Source organism: Mercenaria mercenaria, chromosome 14 (genome assembly GCF_021730395.1).
Source record: "Mercenaria mercenaria strain notata chromosome 14, MADL_Memer_1, whole genome shotgun sequence".
NCBI classification, from domain to species: domain Eukaryota; kingdom Metazoa; phylum Mollusca; class Bivalvia; order Venerida; family Veneridae; genus Mercenaria; species Mercenaria mercenaria.
The window spans coordinates 68,629,997-68,650,851 of record NC_069374.1 but is presented as its reverse complement, the minus strand read 5'-3'; the positions used below and the strand labels follow the sequence as shown (position 1 = coordinate 68,650,851).

The following is a 20,855-nucleotide window of genomic DNA, read 5'->3' as shown; positions in this document are numbered from 1 at the left end:
AATAGTTTAAAACAGCTTTCAATCACATTTAAAATACTTTTCAGTGTTTTCTAAAAAAAGTCCTGTAACAATGAATGTAATTTTAAACAAGATTTTTGTTAACTTTGGAAAAGTATTATCTGACATATTCGATATATTATGTATTAGAGCATTTTATAGGTTCTTGAAGTTCTATATAGAACGACCATTTGCTTGTATGTTATATTGTAGTTTCCTGTTTTATGCTTACATAAACTGTAAGTATGTAAACTAATTAGTTTGTGTTTGTTCTATATATCTTTAAAATAAGCAATAAATATTATGGTTAAAGTGAATTATAGTCTTTTTAAAAATAATTGCTAAATTGTCTGTTTCAAGTGGTTTAAAGTTACAATGACGTTCCTTACATGAAACTGAACATTATAAAATCATTTAATTCATAGACAGTGTTGTTTTACAAACTAAATATTAACCATATTTAGCATGACTGTCTTACTGCATAATAGTAATACGCGTCATCCTGTTGCCACGGAATAAGGAACTAAATAGGGCTATACCTAGCTATACAGGGTTGTAATTCCAGACGGTTTTACACTATTTATACCCCAAAGTTATCAACGAACTATTACTCGTGTTAATTGTGATGCATTCTGAATGTTAAAATTACACAAGAAGTTAATCATTGGTTTCAGCAATTGTGATAATCTGTGAGAATTTTCTCTAAATTCGCCACCAGCAAAGGGAGATGATTTAAGCAAGCATTGTACATATAACTTAAATATCTGTTTTTAAGTATCCAAATTTGCTCCAAAGGCAAGGATGATGGTACATGTAACAAGCATTTAATCAAATAAACTCTAGAGTCAAATAAATAAACAGAACATCAATAATTTCTCATTTGTTACAGGAATCGTTTTTTTTTTTTTTTGTTGATTTAGATAAACATCTTCCATAAGAGTTTTCGTGCATTTTCACAGATCAAGCTTGAATTGAAATTATTTTCCAAAGGTTTGTAACAGTAGAGTTGGACAGAAGAGGAATGAACCGTCTTGTTTATAAGGTTAAAACGAGTTTTTATTTCATTTCGCTTTTGAATTGAAATTTTTAAAAAATGACAGTGATGTTAACAACGGTACTTTAAAACATATATAACGAATATCTTGATGTCTCTGTCAAGTTAAACTCATATAAATACGCTGCAGAAAGCAGTCATAAATAAGTTACAATTTTGTTCGCCAAGTGCGTTAAAACTGAGTCTATATAAACGCCCAGACAAAACTTGATAGTTCGATAATATTTTCATAAAATATGTTTGACGCAACACTATAATAATTTGTCTGAATATCTATTTTTTCCTTTCAGTTGATCCCACTTTTGGTAATTGAGTGCATTTCTCGTGGCAAATATTTCGTGTTTGCTGGTACGTATACGAATAAAATCTCGTACGCAAAATTGCAGATATTTCTTTTTTAAATTATATAAATTATGTTGATGATAAGCTTGTTCTAGAAAATGGGCGTGTTGCGTGATAGCACATGCGTCTGTCAATTTGTGTAGGATACTTCACGTTCAGAGCATCACTTAATAACCATCCAATGAATTGACTACAAACTTAGCATAAACGTAGGTGGCGATGGTATAACAGCAAAAGAACCGATCGGTAGGTACAGTAGTTTGTGAGCAATATAAATGTGACCAATCATACCGCTGCATGTAGTTCGTGCTATGAGTCATGCTGTCTAAAGTACACAGGCTTTCAGTAGAACTCAAACAAATTGCATAGTAAAGTTGGTTTGCATTGATGTCAAACTTATTTAGCGTTGTGCATGCATTTATCAAACTAAACATTCTTTGTAAGCTTGTTAGAAGCTGTCGTGATCTGATTTATATGAATGCCTGCTTTATTACGATACCTTTTACTGAACTAAACGTGTAATCTTACGTCAACATTGCCTAATATGTTTTGTAGAATAGTATCACGTTACTAAAGGGATAACGATCACCCTGGTAACCGCTTTAGATAATCGTTATGTTGAGAAGTTTATATTCCCTTACAAACTGAAGAAAATAATATTCGAACATAAACTCAGTTTCCTAAACCAAAACGTTTATTGCATTTTGTACACTATTCCCTGCTTGACAGGACCATGTATCACAATTCTAAAACATGCATGGTACAATTTTATGTTTGTTTCTATGGTTAAGTCGTTAACGTACATATAAAGGCAAAACATTAATTTGAAGACAGACATTAGAATTCTGTGAAATGTTTAAAACTGGATATTGGGTATAAAATGCAGTGACACATTTTGGTATAGGTTATCATCTTTAGAAACAAACCATGGTCGAATAAATATTTTATTCTCTGTTACGACCATTATCTCTCTGTGTATTTATGTATGATCCCTTTGTTTAGATATTTGAAAGACCTTACCTAAAATATGTAATTTATATATGTTCTACGTTTTATAAAAAGTGATAAAACCTTTGAAGACACTAGCGACTAAAATTTCTTTAAACGTTACACTCCTCTAAACAAAATAGCTAAAAATACCAAAGAACTTCTGCTTTTTCGCAATGTGATTTTTTTCAGTACTGAACGAAACTTGTAAAACTAACGAGTGCAGCATTTGTTGTGTTGACAAGATTTGTGCACAAGGCAACTATCCTAATGATTGCACAAATGGATGCATAGATGGCCACAGAGGCGCTCGATGCTATGAACTCTGCACATATAATTGCAAGTCTTGCAAAAATAATATTGATATATGTGAATCGTGTTATGATGGATTTTACCTAGGCGACCGAAAGGACTGTGCATCAAAATGCCCTCCTAACTGTAAAACGTGTTCTTCGAATTTGCATTGTAATACTTGTAAGGCAGGATTCTACGACAAGGGCGGGTCTTCTACCTGTGACTATTCTATTTGTCCTACACATTGTGAATGTGATGAAACCAACTGCGTTGCTTGCAAGAACGGTTATTATGATATAGAAAACTCCTGCAACAAAGCATGTCCGCTTAACTGTTTGGCTTGCTCAACTTTTAAACAGTGTAGTCAATGTCAAAATGGATTTTATAACGGTTATGGAATTCATAGTGATATCAACGTCCTTTTAAATGACTGTACCTATAAATGCAGAGATGCATGCATCAATTGTTCCTCATACGATAATTGCGTGAAATGTCAAGCTGGAAAGTATGGACTACAATGTCAAGAAAACTGTTCAGTTGGATGCAAAGAAAAGATCTGTTTGATAGAAACAGGCAAATGCAATTGTACTTCTAACTTCTCTGGTGAAAAGTGTACAGAATGTGTAACTGGAAAATATGGGAACTTGTGTGAACTATTATGCCCGAATAACTGTAATAATACAATCTGTCACAGGCTGTCAGGTAACTGCACTGACGGGTGTGTAAATGAAACTATGTCCGGCGCAAAATGCTATGGATGTGTTGTTGGAAGATATGGAAACCTTTGTGAGAATATCTGTTCAGAAAACTGTAAAAACAGAAAGTGTGATAAAGACAACGGAGACTGCACCGACGGATGTGAAGCTAATTTTAATGGCACAACCTGTACGGAATGTATAACGGGCAGATATGGAGACAAATGTCAATACATCTGTCCAGATACATGTGCAGATGATATGTGTAAAATGCAGTCAGGCGATTGTTTCCAGTGTACTGGCAACTTCGACGGAAATAAGTGTGATAGTTGTAAACCTGGATTTCATGGGTTAAACTGTGATCAAAATTGTTCTAGGAATTGCTTAAATAATTCTTGCGACAAAATATCAGGAACATGTAAGAACGGATGTAAAAGTAATTATTCTGGGGACAAATGTTGCGTTAATAATAACAACTGTATATATTGCTCATCAAACACCGAATGTCAAGAATGTAAATCTGGTTTCTTCGGTGATTCTTGCAATAAAACATGCAGCAGCCTTTGTATTGACAATGTATGTAGTCAGGAAAAAGGTGTATGCATAAAAGGGTGTAGTGGCTCACATGAGGATCCGGCGTGTCCTGTCAGTTTGGGTAAGACAGTATGATCTTTTTACTGCATTAAATGCTCTCTCTCTCTCTCTCTCTCTCTCTCTCCCTCCCTCCCTCTCTCTCTCTCTCCCTCCCTCTCTCTCTCTCTTCATTTACTGTATACTATAGGTTTAGATTATGATATTTTACTCCCCTCTGATATGAAAGTCTTCAAAAAGTTTTTTTTCTATTTAAATTGATTAAGTTCTTAAATGTTGTATAGCTTTCTAATTTAAATGTTTTGGTTGCAATACCAGAATAGGGAAAGGTGGTAATATTAAAGACACATCTGGCAGTTTTCAGTATGTATATAGACAAGCATTTTCTACTGACATAATTTCTTTAAACTTTATGTACTGGCTGAGAATCAAGTTTAAAATGGAAGCATGTTTTAAAAATCATAGGTACCGGTGCTTGATCTTGAATTATCTAAGCTTAAAAATAGATCTTTCAGTATTTTCCGACTTTCAAGGGCAGACAATTCATGAACAAGCCTGGGTACTTACAATTTGCTTTATATAATTTTTCTGTTTCTGATTTGATTCGCTGTCAGAAAACACAATTTAAAGAAGAAATTTTGTCCGTACGAAAATTTTGCCCCATGTCAATATACCATCTCATGCGGACAACCCACGTTCCGTTTTCATCGAAGGGAACGTCTTGCATAGCGATAAAATTCCCCCGAGTACTGCCTTATTCTGACTCGGAGTACCGAGTTTTATTGTTATATGACTTAAGCGGAATTTCGTCGAGTCAGTCCGAGAAATTACTTGATGGAACTCCGAGTCGAGAAATTATACAGGTAACACTATAATGATTTCCGGTATTTTACGGCCACTTCGCGCGACTCCGAGTGTTGGTCATTTCGAGTGGCGTGAGATGATTTAAACTCCGAGGCAGTATTCCTTACCTTGGTGGAATTTTTATAAAATAAAATTGTTCTTTTTACTGATTAAATTTTGTGAATTTTGATATTGAAATAGTTTCTGACCATACGAATTAGATTAGGCAGTATATTTATGTAAAATGGATTAAATCATTAATCATATAAAATTAAACTTTCAAATGACCGCCGTTAAAAAATTTAATTCAAAGTGATTTGTTAAATTTTGATATTATAATAATTTCTAACTTTGTGAATTAAGTCTAGAAATAAAGCTATGTAAAATGAACTAAATTAAGCATAATTTATATCTATAAATTTTACATAACACCCGCTAAAAGGTTTGTTAAGTATGATATTGAAATACTTTCTGACTGTGCTTAACTAAACACACTTTTAAATAACTGGCGTTAAACAATCGTGATTTGTTAAATATCATATTGAAATAGTTTCTGACCATGCAAATTAAATTCAGAAACAGATTTATGTAAATTGACAAAATTAAGACCTGTATAAAACAAGATAAACTTTAAGATAATGACCGTTAAAAATAGTGATCATTTTATTGAAAATTGCAGGAGAAAAGATTAATTTTCATTACGAAAATGGTCTTTCATTTTTGATTTGAAAAGATTTATAAAAGGGGAAATGATTGCTGCCGTATCCACTCAAAAAGTAATAAAATGTTATAAGTAAACAGAAAAAAATGGTTTATTTTAATGTAACATAGAAAGAAAATATTATAATTATTCATATTTTTTTTGTTTCACGTATCACGTACAAATATAATAAAAAATATTATTTTCTTCATCCATGTAATCTGAATATTCTGTCCTAGAAAGTCCTCGAAGACCTAATTAAATTTGTATAGGTAATTATTCATTCTTCTCGGGAGTCACCCGAAAGAATTCCGTCAAGTGACTCGTAAACCAAAGAAACCAATACAGGTATGCATTACGCTAATTGGATTTCACTTCGAGTCACTCCGAGGATTTCTTCAGTGACTTCGCATAAATCCTCAGAGTCGGAATAGCGAAATTCCTTGACGGAAACTGGCGACTCGAAGAAACTTCGGGCAGGAGCCTTGGTACTCGTTTTGGCCATCCTCCAGTGGAATAGGTATTCCGCGTGAACTGATCTGTAGCAAATGTCCTTGACTATGAACATTTCAAAATGATACCTCAAAGCACTGGTCTTTCCCTCGGACCGATAAAATGCAAATAATGACTAAAACAGAAATATGAATTAAAATGCTCAGTTCCCTTGCCTTAACCTTGAATTATCTGCCCTTGAAAATTGGATTGTTTATTATTTTCTGATTTTTCCATCGACTTTAATTTTATATCAATACATTATACATTGCTGACGTGTGCTTTGGCTTTGTGATACCGGTTTATCGACAAATATACAACTATAGACTATAGATCATGTTCTGCAAATAAGTGTAACAGGACGTCTGAATGTAGCCGGGTTCATGTATAAACAATATACAGCCTCAGGAGTTAAATAATCTTTTGTATTACAGTAAAATATTACTGTACTGTAAGAGCCTGTAACGATAATAAAACTTATAAAAATATGGACACAGTACTCACAAAAATTCTAAATGCATTCAATCGATTATCATTACAGGAAAGCAAAATTACTACAATTGATATGAGAAAGTGTCTTTATCTAATCTTTGGGTATAACGTATAGAATAAAATGGGTTATGTTATGTAATGTACTTCAAACAGTGTCCATATTTTCTCCGAATACTTAAAACAGTTATGGACAAACATCTGTACAAAGTAGATTATGAATAAACCTGTATTTTTCCGTATTTGGACGGTTCAACAGTCCCATGTTAAGTCTACTTAACCGAGCGCAATGTGTAAGGTGTTACTTTTAACAAACGACAAAATGTCGGTGGTTTTAACAATACACAGATGTATATTGTACAATATTTTGTTTTATTATATATCTATATAAATTCTGTAAAAAGATCGGCTTTTATTATATACCTATATAAATTCTGTAAAAGGTCGGGTTGTATTTCACAATTAAATATGAACAGACAGACAAAAATTCCGTATTGTACCTTTTAAATTCCGTATTGTACCTTCCGTATTGTATGCTGCCGGACTATTTTCATTAATATGCATGACCCGACACATTTCTATAAATAGCGCACATAAAAACTTCACTAAGTTCCATTTAATATCGATAAACATTGAAGATTTCGTTCAAGAACAAAACAAGAATCAAAATGGTAAAGGTATATAATAAAAGGGTCATTATAACAGTAGCTAGATCTGGGACTTTGTATTCGGCTCTCGTGGATTTTGCAAGGTCGGATCACACTCGGCGCTTGCGCGCCTCATGAGATCCGATCTGGCAAAATCCATTCGAGCCGAATACTGCATCCCAGATCAAGATAATGTTATAATAACCCTATTGTATATCACGATTAAATATAAACAGGCAGAAAAAAAAACGTATTGTACCTTTTAAATTCCGTTATGTACTTTCCGTATTGCATGCTGCCTGACTAGTTTCATTAACATGCATGACCTGACACAGTTCTATAAATAGCGCACATAAAATCTTCACTTAGTTCCATTTTAACATCAGCAATAATTGAAGATTTCGTTCTATAACAACACAACAAACGAAAAGGTCGAGGTATAGAATAAAATAGGTAGCGTTCGATTTGGGTTTCGGTTATTCGGCTCGAGTCGGATCACATTCGGCGCTTGCGCGCCTATGAGATCCGATCTAGCAAAATCCACTCTAGTCGAATAACCGAATCCTAGATCGAGCTACTGTTATAATAACCCTATTTTATTCTTTATCTGTTTTATTTATCCAGTCGTTAACATTTATTTGCAACACGTGACAGTACAATATATTTCCGTACTGGACACACGTGCGTACAAATAAACATGTATTTTTTCCGTATTTGGACGGTTGAATAGTCCCATGGTAAACATATGATAAAGCCGGAAACTCGTGAAATGTTCCGAATGTAAATCGGATGAAGTAGGCGGTCGGTTATGCGTCCTGAAAGCTTGGTTAATACAGAAAACTTTAAGGCAGAAATTAGATATTCAGAATAAAACTAGAATAATAAAGATACAGAATAAGACGGTTATTTAACATTGTTCTGTATAAAACGAGATATATTTGGACTCGTACCTAGCTGGGAAAACCATATTTGCCTATCGGTACTAGTCCAAATATATCTCCGTATTGTACAGAACAATGTTATATAGCCTAATAATACTTGTATCTGTACCGTATCAAAACAAATATATGATATGCAGTTTCGAGGGGCACTACTTCAATTATATTTCACTTTGTACACGAACAAAATTTACAGTTGTTCTAATTCTATGCTTATTTATTCTATACAGACAGACAATTTTAACGGTTAACAACTACTGCTTTTTAGTTAACAAGGAAGTTCGAACCAAAGCTGAATTGCCTGGTATAGAGTGCAACTACAGTTGTTGGTGCTGAGTTGGTGCACCACAAACAATGCCATGAATAATATTTGAGTTAAAATTATGTTTTACTTTGATGTCATTGAATAAAACATTGAAACATCGCAACGTTTGAAATGTTTTTTTTTAAAATATCAATACCATTTTCAAATATATCAAAGTTTCTGGCAAACATCATTACAAATGGATTTTTAATAATATTTTATATGTGCTGTTATGGACATTATAAATTACATTTCGCCTTCGTATTTGTAGGTCAAACGTCTACTACTTCACCCTCTATTGGTCCTATCGCGGGAGGTGTTTCAGGTGCTGCTTTGGCTGTTATAATTGGAATTGTATTTGCAGTATTCTTCGTCAAGCGAAGGTAAGGTCTGAGAACATTTTAACATTTGTTTGAATTTGGTTTTTAAAGCGTCTTGTTGATATTGATCATAGCTAATTTCCAAAATAGTTCAGGGTATTCAGAGTGTGCAATGTGAGTTTAAATGTAAAACGTTTCAAAGGATTTATCAAATGAGCCGCGCCATGAGAAAAACCAACATAGTGCGTTTGAGCATCCGCGCAGTCTGGCCAGGATCCATGATGTTCGCTAACAGTTTCTCTAATTACAATAGGCTTTGAAAGCGAATAGCGCAAACGCACTATGTTGGTTATCTCATGGCGCGGCTCAAATGACTCATCTGTTTTATTGCTATAAATCTTAACATCAATTTATTACAGTCCATTTTAAAGGACAAGGAATGCCTTACAATAACTTAATTTAATATGAAAGCCATCCTCAAACCTTTCATTAAGCTGAAAGAAGTTTTAAAATCGGAGGACTATTAACAAAGATACGGCAGTTTGAAATTTAAGAAAATTATTGATCATGGAGGCAATCATTTTAGTGTGTTTATGACGTCATTTACACACTGCCATATTCTTATTTAGCAAACAATCTTTTAAATAGATTCATCTTACTGTTTCTTGGATGTAATGTGTAAAAAATGATTATTTCTTTCAATTTAGCTGAAAAAATAGAAAAAAAAAGCTTTTGTTTTACAAAAATAAGTAAATACAGTTCAAATTTGTATCGTAAAATTCAGTTAATTCGCCATTTTGTTTTTGTTGACATTGAAACAAAATTGCCGCCAGTTTGTCCAAATATATCCAAATGCTCATTTGTACTCCGATTGTGAAAATTCTTTCCCTTTTTTAAAGGATTTAAGAAATCCCAGCTGACGAAAGATAGCATATCAAGAACGACGTCTCCTTTCGCTTTAAGAACTGTATTAGCTGATAAATGTTGGCTATCATTAGATAATTATCGTTTTGAAAATTGAAATATTTGTCTATGCTTAGGCGCACAGGGAAACCTTCTGAACAGCAGAACGACGGTGCTAGGACAGAACATGCAAGAGAAGGACCTGTATACGAAAATTATCGTGGTATGTAACATAAGAGGCAAAAACTTACAACTAACATTTACAGACTATGCGCTTCGTTGATCAAGAAATGTGCACAGTACTGGAACTGAGCGGAATATTGCGTGTGATTTTTGAGCGCAGTAATGATCTGCAAAATAACGAGCACATATTCCTCGATAACTATTAATTATCTGTTCATTACACACTTGTTTACACTTACACAAAATATACATTTGTTCCTAAGACATTGGCAAATGAAACAATGATCAACGGTTTTGAGCCGTGTATCGCGGAGACATTAAAGAGATGGTTTAATTCAACGAATATCACGTGTCTGATATGAAATATACACGTTTAGAAAATGGTATTGATGGATTATCTTCTGATGTAGGTACATAGAGTCAAGAAATGGGTACGTCTATAAAAGTAGTTATGCACGTCAGACAAACTAGCATTAGTCACGTGACATCATTTATCCGGATTACGTTGAATAAAGTCTGAGCTCGGTCTACGAATGTGAAATGTGTGTTTTATATATTAATGACAACCCGTGAGACAGCTAAGAATGACGGCAACGATACTATCTTTCTTATGATATATGTAAAATATAAAATTAAAACATTTACACGTTTATCATTTCCAGATATTGTTCTAAAATCAGCGTGTAATGTACAGATCGTTTTAAACATTAGCAAATAATAAACATGCACACTGTCCTTTATATATAAATGTACTGAATTATAGACCATACATTTATTTCTGACTGTAAAAAGTTTCATAAAAAGCTAGATTGGAGAAACAGCTCTTTGAATAACATGTTGTTTAAATTGTTAGTTTAAATACAAGCCCAATATCGAAACTTGTGTGAGGTCCAACTTATTCAAATCAGTCTAGCAAAAGCGATTGAAAACGACCCCATGTTTTTTGCCAACATTTCGTAGTGTATCCGGAACTTTTGAAAAATCAAGGTTTAATCTACGTTCTATTATTATCAGTTCTACGTTGCAGGCAAAACATTGTTTTGAGCTACCTTAATGAGTGTAAATGCGTGATTAGATTAGTTTAAAGGGAGTTATGCACTATGCTCTGTATTCGAGCATAAACCTGTTTTAAATATTCACCCAATTAATATCTGCAAAGTTTTATATAAGTAAGAGTAGAAATAGGTTCTCTAAGTAAATTCCATAATCTCTTTAAGAGATAACGGTCTGACTTGTACAAAATATTGATGCCAGAATGATATAATGGTTCATGCAACCAGTCAATTTACGTTAAAATTCTCTAAACGTATGCAGTTCACACAATTAAATGGGGCGCACCATTAGAAAACCAACATAGCGCATCCGTGCAGTCTGGTCAGGATCCATGCTGTTCTCTTTCAAAGCCTATCGCAATTAGAGAAACCGTTAGCCAACAGCATGGATCCTGACAAGATTACGCGGAGGCGCAGTTTGGTCTAGATCCTTGCTGGTCGCAATGGTTTCTCATGGTGCGGCTCAAATATTTATTTAAAAAAAATAATTTAAAAACAAAAAATAACAGCGTAATTATTCATTTTATTACATAATAATGATGAATTTCAAACTTTATGTATACATACTACACTATACCTATGTGGAAGGAAAAAGAAAGTTGTGGTTTGAAATCCGTTCAAACTGACTTAGCATGGTTTAAAGTTTGTATTTATTTATTTTGGTAAACAGAAACGCAGTTACTTGAAGATGATGAAGAACGAAATAGTTATGCAACAAGGAAGGACTCAAACACCGCAGTAGATGTTAATGAAGTAGAAATAGACGAACGGTCTAATGATGCTGCTAGCAGGCCCAGTGAAACGTATTACAACTTCAGACCAAACAGCCATCGGGTGAAAGTAAACGTCCTGTTTTCGTATGTCACGGAACACGTAGACTCATTCGCAAACGAGTTTGGGGTAACTGAGAGTTTTGTACTTCTCCTTAATATAATAATGTCACAACTGTACTAAAATATAGTACTATACTATAAGAGACATGAAATTTACTTCTCGCTAAAGGTTCACCTTGTAATATCTAGGCATGACAGTGTTCTTCTTTATATGATTAATCGAAGTATTTAATTAGCTATAGTAGTCTTTCAAAATGTTAAGAAAACGCCTACACTGCGATTGCAATGTTTAAATAAACGTATTTAACCGTCAGATATATTTCACTTATTGAAATGTATTCGTGTGTTTTGAATAAAAAGAGAAGCCTATAGAAATAATTTATATTTGCACAGGATATTTCTATAATATAAGCAATAGTAAAAAAAACGACGGTGTAAGTTTCAACATTAATGTAGTATAATTTAGCGTCGTTCACGCATTGTGATTCGATATAAGATTACATATAAACGTCTGGTATTTCAATCGTACAAAAGCTTATACACCTGTGTTTTCAAAACTTCCTTGTCTTAAAATGTTTGAGATAAAAACTTTCATCAGTTTCAAAATCACGAGTTTATGTCAAATGCAACGGGAATGAGGTTGGTGGTATCTAGTTTGGCAAATTAGTTTAAACATAGTTTATTTCAAACAAAATTGCAATATTTACAATTCATGATACATGGTACATAAGATAATGCCTGAAAAAGGATCAGAGCCGAAAGCAACAGCTTATAGAGGTCTTCTCCTACAGAAACATATTGTTGTAGGTACAGTACGGCAGTGTTTATGATCTTGTCTGAAATATTATCTTTAAGCAATATAATAAATCTTAGCGCTTAGTCAAAGAACTATATATAAGAACAATATCAATAAAGGGGTACAAAAGTGAAATAAGCACCCATGGCTAATGAGTGTATAAGTTTAAAGTGAGATAAGCAGAGAAAGAAAGAGAATGCATTAAAGTATAAAGATTCATTCGGATTGTAAAATGGTGGCAGCCAGTTATATTACATAATCAAGTGCTCATGAAAATCTTCTACTTTCCATGATGTAGTTTTGAACTGCTTGAAATATCTGGAAGTTAATATCATCGCTGAGATTCCTGTCTCCATTCAGTAAGGTGTGAAGTGTTACAGTACAAAAGATGGAAGCAGTCTCAAGAAGACGGACTCTGATGTCACTATAACGGTGACATTCAAAGAAGAAATGATGGTTACTCTCCGTAGTGCCACATTGACAAAGAGGTGATGGATGAATGTTTTTTCTAAACAAATGCTGGTTTAAGGAGCTGCATTCAGTACGAAGACGAGCATGATGGACTTGCCATTTCCTGTCGCCTACGTAGAAGTATTTAGGACATTTCGATTCGTTCAATTTAAGCTGCGTCTTGAAGGAGGCCAGGGACGGTGAATTTTGTAGCTCTCTCGGAAGTTCATTCCAATCTCTCAGAGCCGATGGCAGAAAAGCATTATAGTAAAGGGATGTCCTTGTGTGGAATGACTGGATGTCATCGGCATTGCGTAGGTTATACCGAGAAGTTTCTCCAACAGACGGTGGGACTAAGGATGAGAGGTAATCAGGAGTTAGGCCGTTTTTCATTTTGTATAGTAGAGTTAGTTTATGGTTTTGTCTTCGGCGCTCCAGGGAGTCCCAAGGAACTTCTCTGTTGAGTTCATTGAGAGACACAAGTTTAGTTGTCCCAGAAACGATGCGGGCAGCTTCATGCTGAATTTTGTCAAGTTCGAGTTTCTCATACTGCGTACAATTGATATAAACCACATCAGCATATTCAATAAGAGGTCTAATAAAAGATAAGTATATCACTTCTAGTGATCTTCTGTCAAGCTGAAACTTTAGTTTACGCATGATATGTATTCTTTTCCAGGCTCGCTCTTTAATAGAGTTTATATGAGAATGCCAGGAACAGTCATCAGAAAGATAGACTCCAAGATGTTTGTGTACAGTTACTGAAGAAATAGACTGATTATGCATAACAAGTGGTGGATGTAAGGGTTTGGATAACTTACGTGAGATGGTCATAGTTTCCGATTTGGAAGGATTAAAGGTAACTAACCATGTATCGGCCCAATTTGATATCCTATCAATGTCGGATTGGAGTATTTCTGCAGCCGAGACAGGGTGATCAACAATTATATGCAAGCTCGTATCATCAGCAAAAAGATGAACATTTGAACCCAAGTCGTCAACGATATCATTGATAAACACTAAAAATAAAAGAGGGCCAAGAATAGACCCTTGGGGAACTCCTGCGTTCACCGTAGACCAGTTTGACTGGGTACCCGGTAAGACAACAGACTGGCGTCTGTTGAAGAGATAATCAGAAAACCAATTATGAAGACGTCCATCCAATCCAGCATTTTTTAACTTGAAGAGTAGACCTTTGTGCCATACTTTGTCAAAGGCTTTGCTTATATCAAAAAATACAGTTCGTAATTCTAGTCCATCATCGAGAGCTTTACAGAAGGTATTGTACAAGTATGTGAGCTGATTCACTGTTGAATCTCCTGGTGTGAACCCAGATTGTAAAGACGAAAGAAAGTTATTATCACGTAGAAAATTGAAAAGGTACTTAAATATAATGCGTTCAAATACCTTTTCTATGCAGCAAAGCAACGATATCGGTCGATAGTTGTTGGGTAAAGACGGGTCGCCTTTTTTGAATATAGCACAGACGTTAGCGTCTTTCCAAGTTTGAGGTACCTTGCTGCATTGTAGTGAAGAATTAAACAGGGAACAAAGAGGAAATTTAAGCACAGGAGCAGTTTCGCGCAATATACGGTTGCTAATTCCATCGGGTCCGGCAGCCTTGTTGATATTAAGGGACTTCAGGGCGTCTTCAACATCTTGAGGGGTAATAATAATAGAGTCAAGTTTGTTTCTTGGTTCTGGATAGTAAAAGTTAGGAAGGTCCTTATTGGAATCGTCAATCGAAGCCTGGTTACAGAAGAAGTCATTCAATAGATCAGTTTTAGACTTAGAGTCAAAGACTAGCTCATGAGTGGCTGGGTTTATGAGTGGAGGAACAGTTTGTTTGTCAGATGGAGAAATGAAGTATTTAATAAGTTTCCACCAATCTTTGGTAGTAGCAGAATCAGATTTAAGCGAATCAGCCATTTTTAGGAAGTGATTTTGTTTAGCAGTACGGATAAGTGATACTATTTCATTACGTATTGTTCTGAATTTATTCCAATGAACAGGGTTCTGAGAATGCTTAGCTCTGCGGTAATACTTCTTACGTTTCAGAATTTGCTTTTTTATTTGTGTTGTGATCCATGGTTTATCATTAGGTTTAACATTTATAATTCTTGATGGTATGCACTCCTTTGAAAGTTCAAGTATTTTGTTTGTAACAAGTGAAGTATAAGTGTCAATATCATCATTATTTAGTTGGTCCCAGTTTATGTCGCTGATTTTACGTCTGAGTGAGGTGTAGTCTCCCCGGTCGTATAGCCAAACAAACCGTTTAAAGGACTTGACATGAGGTTTAGAGAAGTTAAATAGTGAATAAATAGGACAATGGAACCGTTGGTTTTGATCTAGAACTGGTTCTCCAACACCAGAGGTAAAACATCTGAATATTCTGATGATACATTTATCTCAACAGGAAGTCGATAATAATTGAATGTGGAATTGACCATTGAAATCTGGACACATCGGAGGTGAATTAAATGTTATGAAAACAAATTTACAGTTTACCCGATTTTAAGACACAAGTACGACAATATCATGAATGTCTTAACTACTATAAAAAATATAATGATTTTAAATATTTTGGCTGTTGTAGTAATCAAACGTACACTCAATACAAATTCATGCAGTGAAAAAAATAAACTTCAAAAATGAACCAATGAGAATAATTTAGTCAAGAACCTTGTATGTACTACTGAGTGGCTACAGGTACCGAACATATTTACAATTAGTTTGGTATCTATAGTTAAAAGTACATGTTTACACAATGTGACATCGAGACAATTAGTATATTGTATACATACGTTAATATGCAACTTCAGAAATTTTTGATCAGGTATTGTTTATAAATAACACATAGAAGACAAGTTTAAAATGTGCCCCAATTTAAGCCACCAGGTGCAATATCGTGAGTGTCATAACTACTTTGAAAATGTAATGATTCCGAGTATTATGACTGATACACTTAATCAAGCGTACATTCAATGATAAATGCATGCGGATTAAAAAAAATAAATAAACTTCTAGAATGCACTAATTTAGAGAGTAATTCATTAAAAACAAACCTAGTATGAGCTACTGAGTGGCTACAGGTACCGAACATACTTACAATTAGTTTTGTATCTATAGTAAATAATACCTGTAAACACTATGTAACATCTAGACAATTATTATATGGTATACATACGTTAAGATGCAAGTTTAGGATTTTGATCAGGTATTTGTTTATAAATAACACATAAAAAAGAGATTTGAATATGAAGTATTCGTTGATTATCAAAACACAGTATTTTAGATCAGATACATGTTTATAAATATCCTAAATTATGCCATATACAATAATTTAAGGTCAACGGTTGAGTGATTCAATCATCATGTCTTTTGTATACTTCCAGCCAAACAATGCGGTACACATACTAGTCAACATTTACTTTCTGAACTTGCTGTTCTCTTTGAAGTGGCTGTGGGCTTTTGGCCTTCAGTAAATCAGCTTCAGAGCTAATACGGTGAACCTTGTAATGGGCGTCCTTTATCATAATTGCTCCATCATATGTCCAAGCACCGGTCAAGTAACGACTTTTCACTAGTTGCCTGGCCTTGTAGAATAAGGATGACCGTGTCCGTGTCAAGTCCTCATTAATGAAGACACCCGAGTAGCCGCTAGATTTGAGTCCAGCCCTAGCTCTGTATAGAACGTTTCGCGCTCTATAGGACGAGAACTTTACGATGATATCTCTTGGTTTACGGGGCTTTTGTTGGCCGATACGATGTGACCGGTCGATGTCTGAGAGTGATACGTCAACATTTAGCGATCTTGCGATTTGTACGATTACATCGTCCGTAAACTCACGATTCGTCTGTTGGTCGTCAGCTTCATCACTGATCTGAGAAGATGTCTCAAGATCATGTGTTTCAGATTGAGGCTTGCTGCTGGGATTGTGTTCCGGGATGCCACTGACACGCAGACAATTTCGCCGACTGTATTGCTCGGCTGTGTCAGCGTCACGTTCCAGTTTAGAGACGCGTGCTCGCAATTCCTCGTTCTCGTGTTCAAGATGTTGAATCTTTTTGTTGAGGCCTGCTAGTACACCATCAATTATAGCTTGTACCTGTACGTCGACATTTGTTACTGGTTCCGGATTAATACATTCCGTTCGAAACGTATCTTTTAGAACGTTGGCTATGGCAACAATATCTTCATGCGAAAGAGTAATATGAGTATCTGACGTTTTTGATTTCTTGATATCAGTATCGTCAAATGGAGAGGATAATTCTCTTTTTTTGTTATCAAGTTTTGGTGTTGCACATTCAGCGCTTTTCAATTCACTCATGATTATAGTGGATACAAAGTTTTTGCGCCCAGTATAGATGAATTAATATTTGTGCGGGGGAGGTCTCTGTTACTAAATATAGTTTGATGCACGACTTTCTCGATTATCATGTGTAACAAAGTAGCGTCACTTAGCAATTTCAACTTTGAAGAATTTCAGTTATCAAAAGCACAGTTCATAAGTACATTACTTCTCTTCAATGTTTGTCTATCCAAATGAGACCTCCAGCCGTTAGTTTAATCATATTTCAATGTTTAGTTCTTGTTTACATAATTTTCAACACTACCATAACCGGAAGCGGAACCTGAGAAAGACATTTTATATAAAAAGGTATAAATATCGGAGTCAAATTGCATTTATTTGTTTTCTTTGCACTGTTTCAGAATCTTGCAAAAGATTTGGATTTGACACAACATTGCACTTTTGCGAAGAAGCCCGAAAACCTACCTTTAAATAGGTATAATGGCATATATCCGTGTAAGTAATAATAATATTACTAGTACAAATAATAATATAATACTACAATTGATAAAAAATAAAGATGAATTTGATTGAGCCTTGTTCAGTATTAAATCTAAATAGGGATAAAGCGTTTAACTTGAGAGAAACAGCTTATTAGTACGGGCACGGCAAAAAAAAAAAAAAAAAAAAAAAAAACGATAAAAAAAAGTAAGCAAATATGAAAACTGTGAAACACGCTCTATCATCTTTTAATACACTGTCAGAGTCTGCAATATCGAAATGCGAAGTTAGCCATTTCTGCTATGTTCTTACGTGTTGATATTGAAATACGATGGACGGCAGACATCTGACATCTATGATTATAATTATAAATGTTATATAAAGTGTACGAAAAACTGACTCATACTCTCTTTATTTCAGACGATCATTCTAGAGTTACAATATCTGATCAGCCGGGATTCTTTATAAATGCTTGTTACATCGATGTAAGTATAATATACAAGCTACATTCTGTGTGCTACGCAATGTAAACGATTTATATTCTATGAATTATGATTTTGTGTCAGTCATTAGCTCCTCTACTCGGAGAATAGGGGGGCTATTCTACTCGCCCCGGCATCGGCGTTGGCGTCGGCGTGAGCTTTCTTGGTTAAAGTTTTTCGGCAACCTTTGTTTTTCTGTCACATCTTTGTTACTATTTCTTAAATCTTACTGTAACTTCACATAAACATTGTACATCATACAAACAAAGTATATGCAGGGGCTGGGCCCATTATACCAAAGGTCAAGTTCACCAAGGTGTTATACTTAGTGTTTAGTGTTCAACCCGTTTACAGTTGGACACTACGCTTCCCTCTTTGATTGCGTCTGACGGAAGAGGGGGAGGACTCTATGATAAGCAGTTTTTAAATCCTACCAGGACTGAACTGTTTTGATATTTGTCTTCTGGCCTGTTTCGTCGGGCCCTTAAGGGTGTTTCTCTTGTTGCTCTGTCTTCTGAAAACTCATTGAGTACATACGTTTTTGGTTCTTAAGGTTTGTTTTTTATATATTTTTATACACGAGCATTTTTGTGTTTTACATGCCATGCCTTTTTGTTTCCATTACGTGTGTAAGAGATTCACCTGGAGGGGATTACTTTTATTTACACTGTCCCATGTCTTTGGAACATGGTAGGGGTAAGAGTGAGGTTAGGTGCACCATAAACCGGTTTAAGCTCCCCAGTGGTGTTTTTGCCACTGACCGTTCCAAGGCGGTGCCCCACTGTGTTCCTTTGTTTGTTCGTTTCGTCTTATGTGTTGGCTTTGTGTGCGTGTGTGTTGTTCGTTTTGTCCTTATGTGTTGGCTTTGGGTGTGTGTGTGTGTGTGTGTATGTGTATGTGTGTGTGGTGCACGCGTCTGCGTGCTGGGGGTTTCGTTTTGAGGAGGCTACGTTTTTGGTGCGTGGCATTCCCTGTTTGATATTTTTCTTTGTTTTTTTTTTAGGTTATTTTTAAGGTTAAAGCTTTTCAGCAACCTTTGTTTTTCTGTTATATCTTTGTTACTGTTGCTTATATGTTACTGTAAGTTCACATAAATATTTTCCAGCATACAAACAAAGTATGTGCAGGGGCTGGGCCCACTATACCCAAGGTCAAGGTCATAAAGTTGTTATACTTGGAATAATTTTCATGTTAAAAGTTTTTGAAAGCTTTGTTTATAGCCATATCTTTGGTTCTTTAAAAGATAATAACTTGAAATTATTTATAATGTGTGTTACAATCCCCATAACTCTATATGTATTTTGACAGAATTACGCCTCTTTCATACTTAAAATGTTTTGGCAATCCGCTTTCTTGATGTTACTTTAGTACAATATAAGATAAAGACTTGAAACTTTAAATGTATCTTTATCATCATCATCTGCATGAGTGGTAACAATCCCCATAACTCTGATTAGTATTTTTGACCAAATTATGCCCCTTTCATACTGATTTTTTTTGACAATTTTCGTTTTCTGGACATAACTTTGATACAATATAAGGTTATGACTTGAAACTCAAAATATATTTTTATCATTATCATCTGCATGTGTGGTAACAATCCCAATAACTCTAGTTTGTGTTCTTGACAGAGTTATGCCCCTTGGTGTATCTTCCTTTTAAAGTAGAGGTCTGTTATTGAGACATATATTCATTTTACTGTCAAATCGCCGAATAGAGGAGCGCGCTGTCTTACGGACAGCTCTTGTTTGGACTGGTGATGAGTTTCATAGTAAAGTTTGTTTATCTTGCAGTATCGGAGATACACATTAACACTATGCTTTATTTCTGTAGTAAAACTTTTCCATTTTGTGCTTGAAAATGGTCATAAGAATAATGTTAGACTGAAACAAATCTTTACTTTTAAGGGCTACAACAACAGAAAGAAAGCGTATATTGCCTCCCTAGGTAAATGTTATATCTATCTTCTACATTGAAACATGAATCTCTTATGATGTGTAAAATACTTTCATTTAATTTGTTACGACAAAAGAATATTTGGGCAAACTGTCCTGAATATAGTTATAAACGATATACTTTTTAAAACGAAATCATGATACTCTGTCTGAAGAATACCATACTCTTAGTGTATTTTATGAATTAGTAATTTCAGCAGGAAACTTCAAAACATATCTTTAATATGAAATAAGGCATCGTGCCGACTTCAACTCATTCTATAAGCTTTGAAAAGAACTGTCTAATGACAACACGGAAGGACACAGATTTTATTTCGATAGTAAATATCTCATTCGGTTTATCGCATGTTAACAATTTAAGGGTAGATGTTGGAATAAAAACAACACTGCCCATATTAAGACGTTGCGGTTCGGACAAGTTATGTGGACGCTTATTAGGCACAAGAAAAAATTCTTTATAAAATCCGAAGTCAGACGCTCTGTGCACGTGCCGGGAGTGCATTTTTTAATTCGATAGTATATATTCATTCGGTATATCGAATGTTACCGTAGAGGATCGATTCCTTATTATTGCTATATATCCATACTAATCTGTAGGTCCGACTGCAAAAACAACAGACCAGTTCTCGAACTTCTGGCTTATGGTTTGGAATGAGAAATCTGATATCATTGTGATGCTGACCAATCTCCGTGAAGCTTCGGTAAGTAAATA

At 34.7% G+C, this 20,855-nt stretch overlaps 1 protein-coding gene across 1 annotated transcript in view; it reads left to right on the top strand.

Moving 5' to 3' along the window:
* Positions 1-1,090: 1,090 nt before the first annotated feature.
* LOC128548226 (multiple epidermal growth factor-like domains protein 10) overlaps positions 1,091-20,855 on the top strand; it is a 197,494-nt gene continuing 177,729 nt past the window's right edge. The window contains exons 1-7 of the mRNA XM_053522690.1: positions 1,091-1,111; positions 1,342-1,399; positions 2,573-4,024; positions 8,645-8,756; positions 9,734-9,819; positions 11,502-11,731; positions 17,628-17,721. Coding sequence (XP_053378665.1) covers positions 1,091-1,111; positions 1,342-1,399; positions 2,573-4,024; positions 8,645-8,756; positions 9,734-9,819; positions 11,502-11,731; positions 17,628-17,721 — 2,053 coding nt within the window. The remainder of the gene's footprint in view (positions 1,112-1,341; positions 1,400-2,572; positions 4,025-8,644; positions 8,757-9,733; positions 9,820-11,501; positions 11,732-17,627; positions 17,722-20,855) is intronic.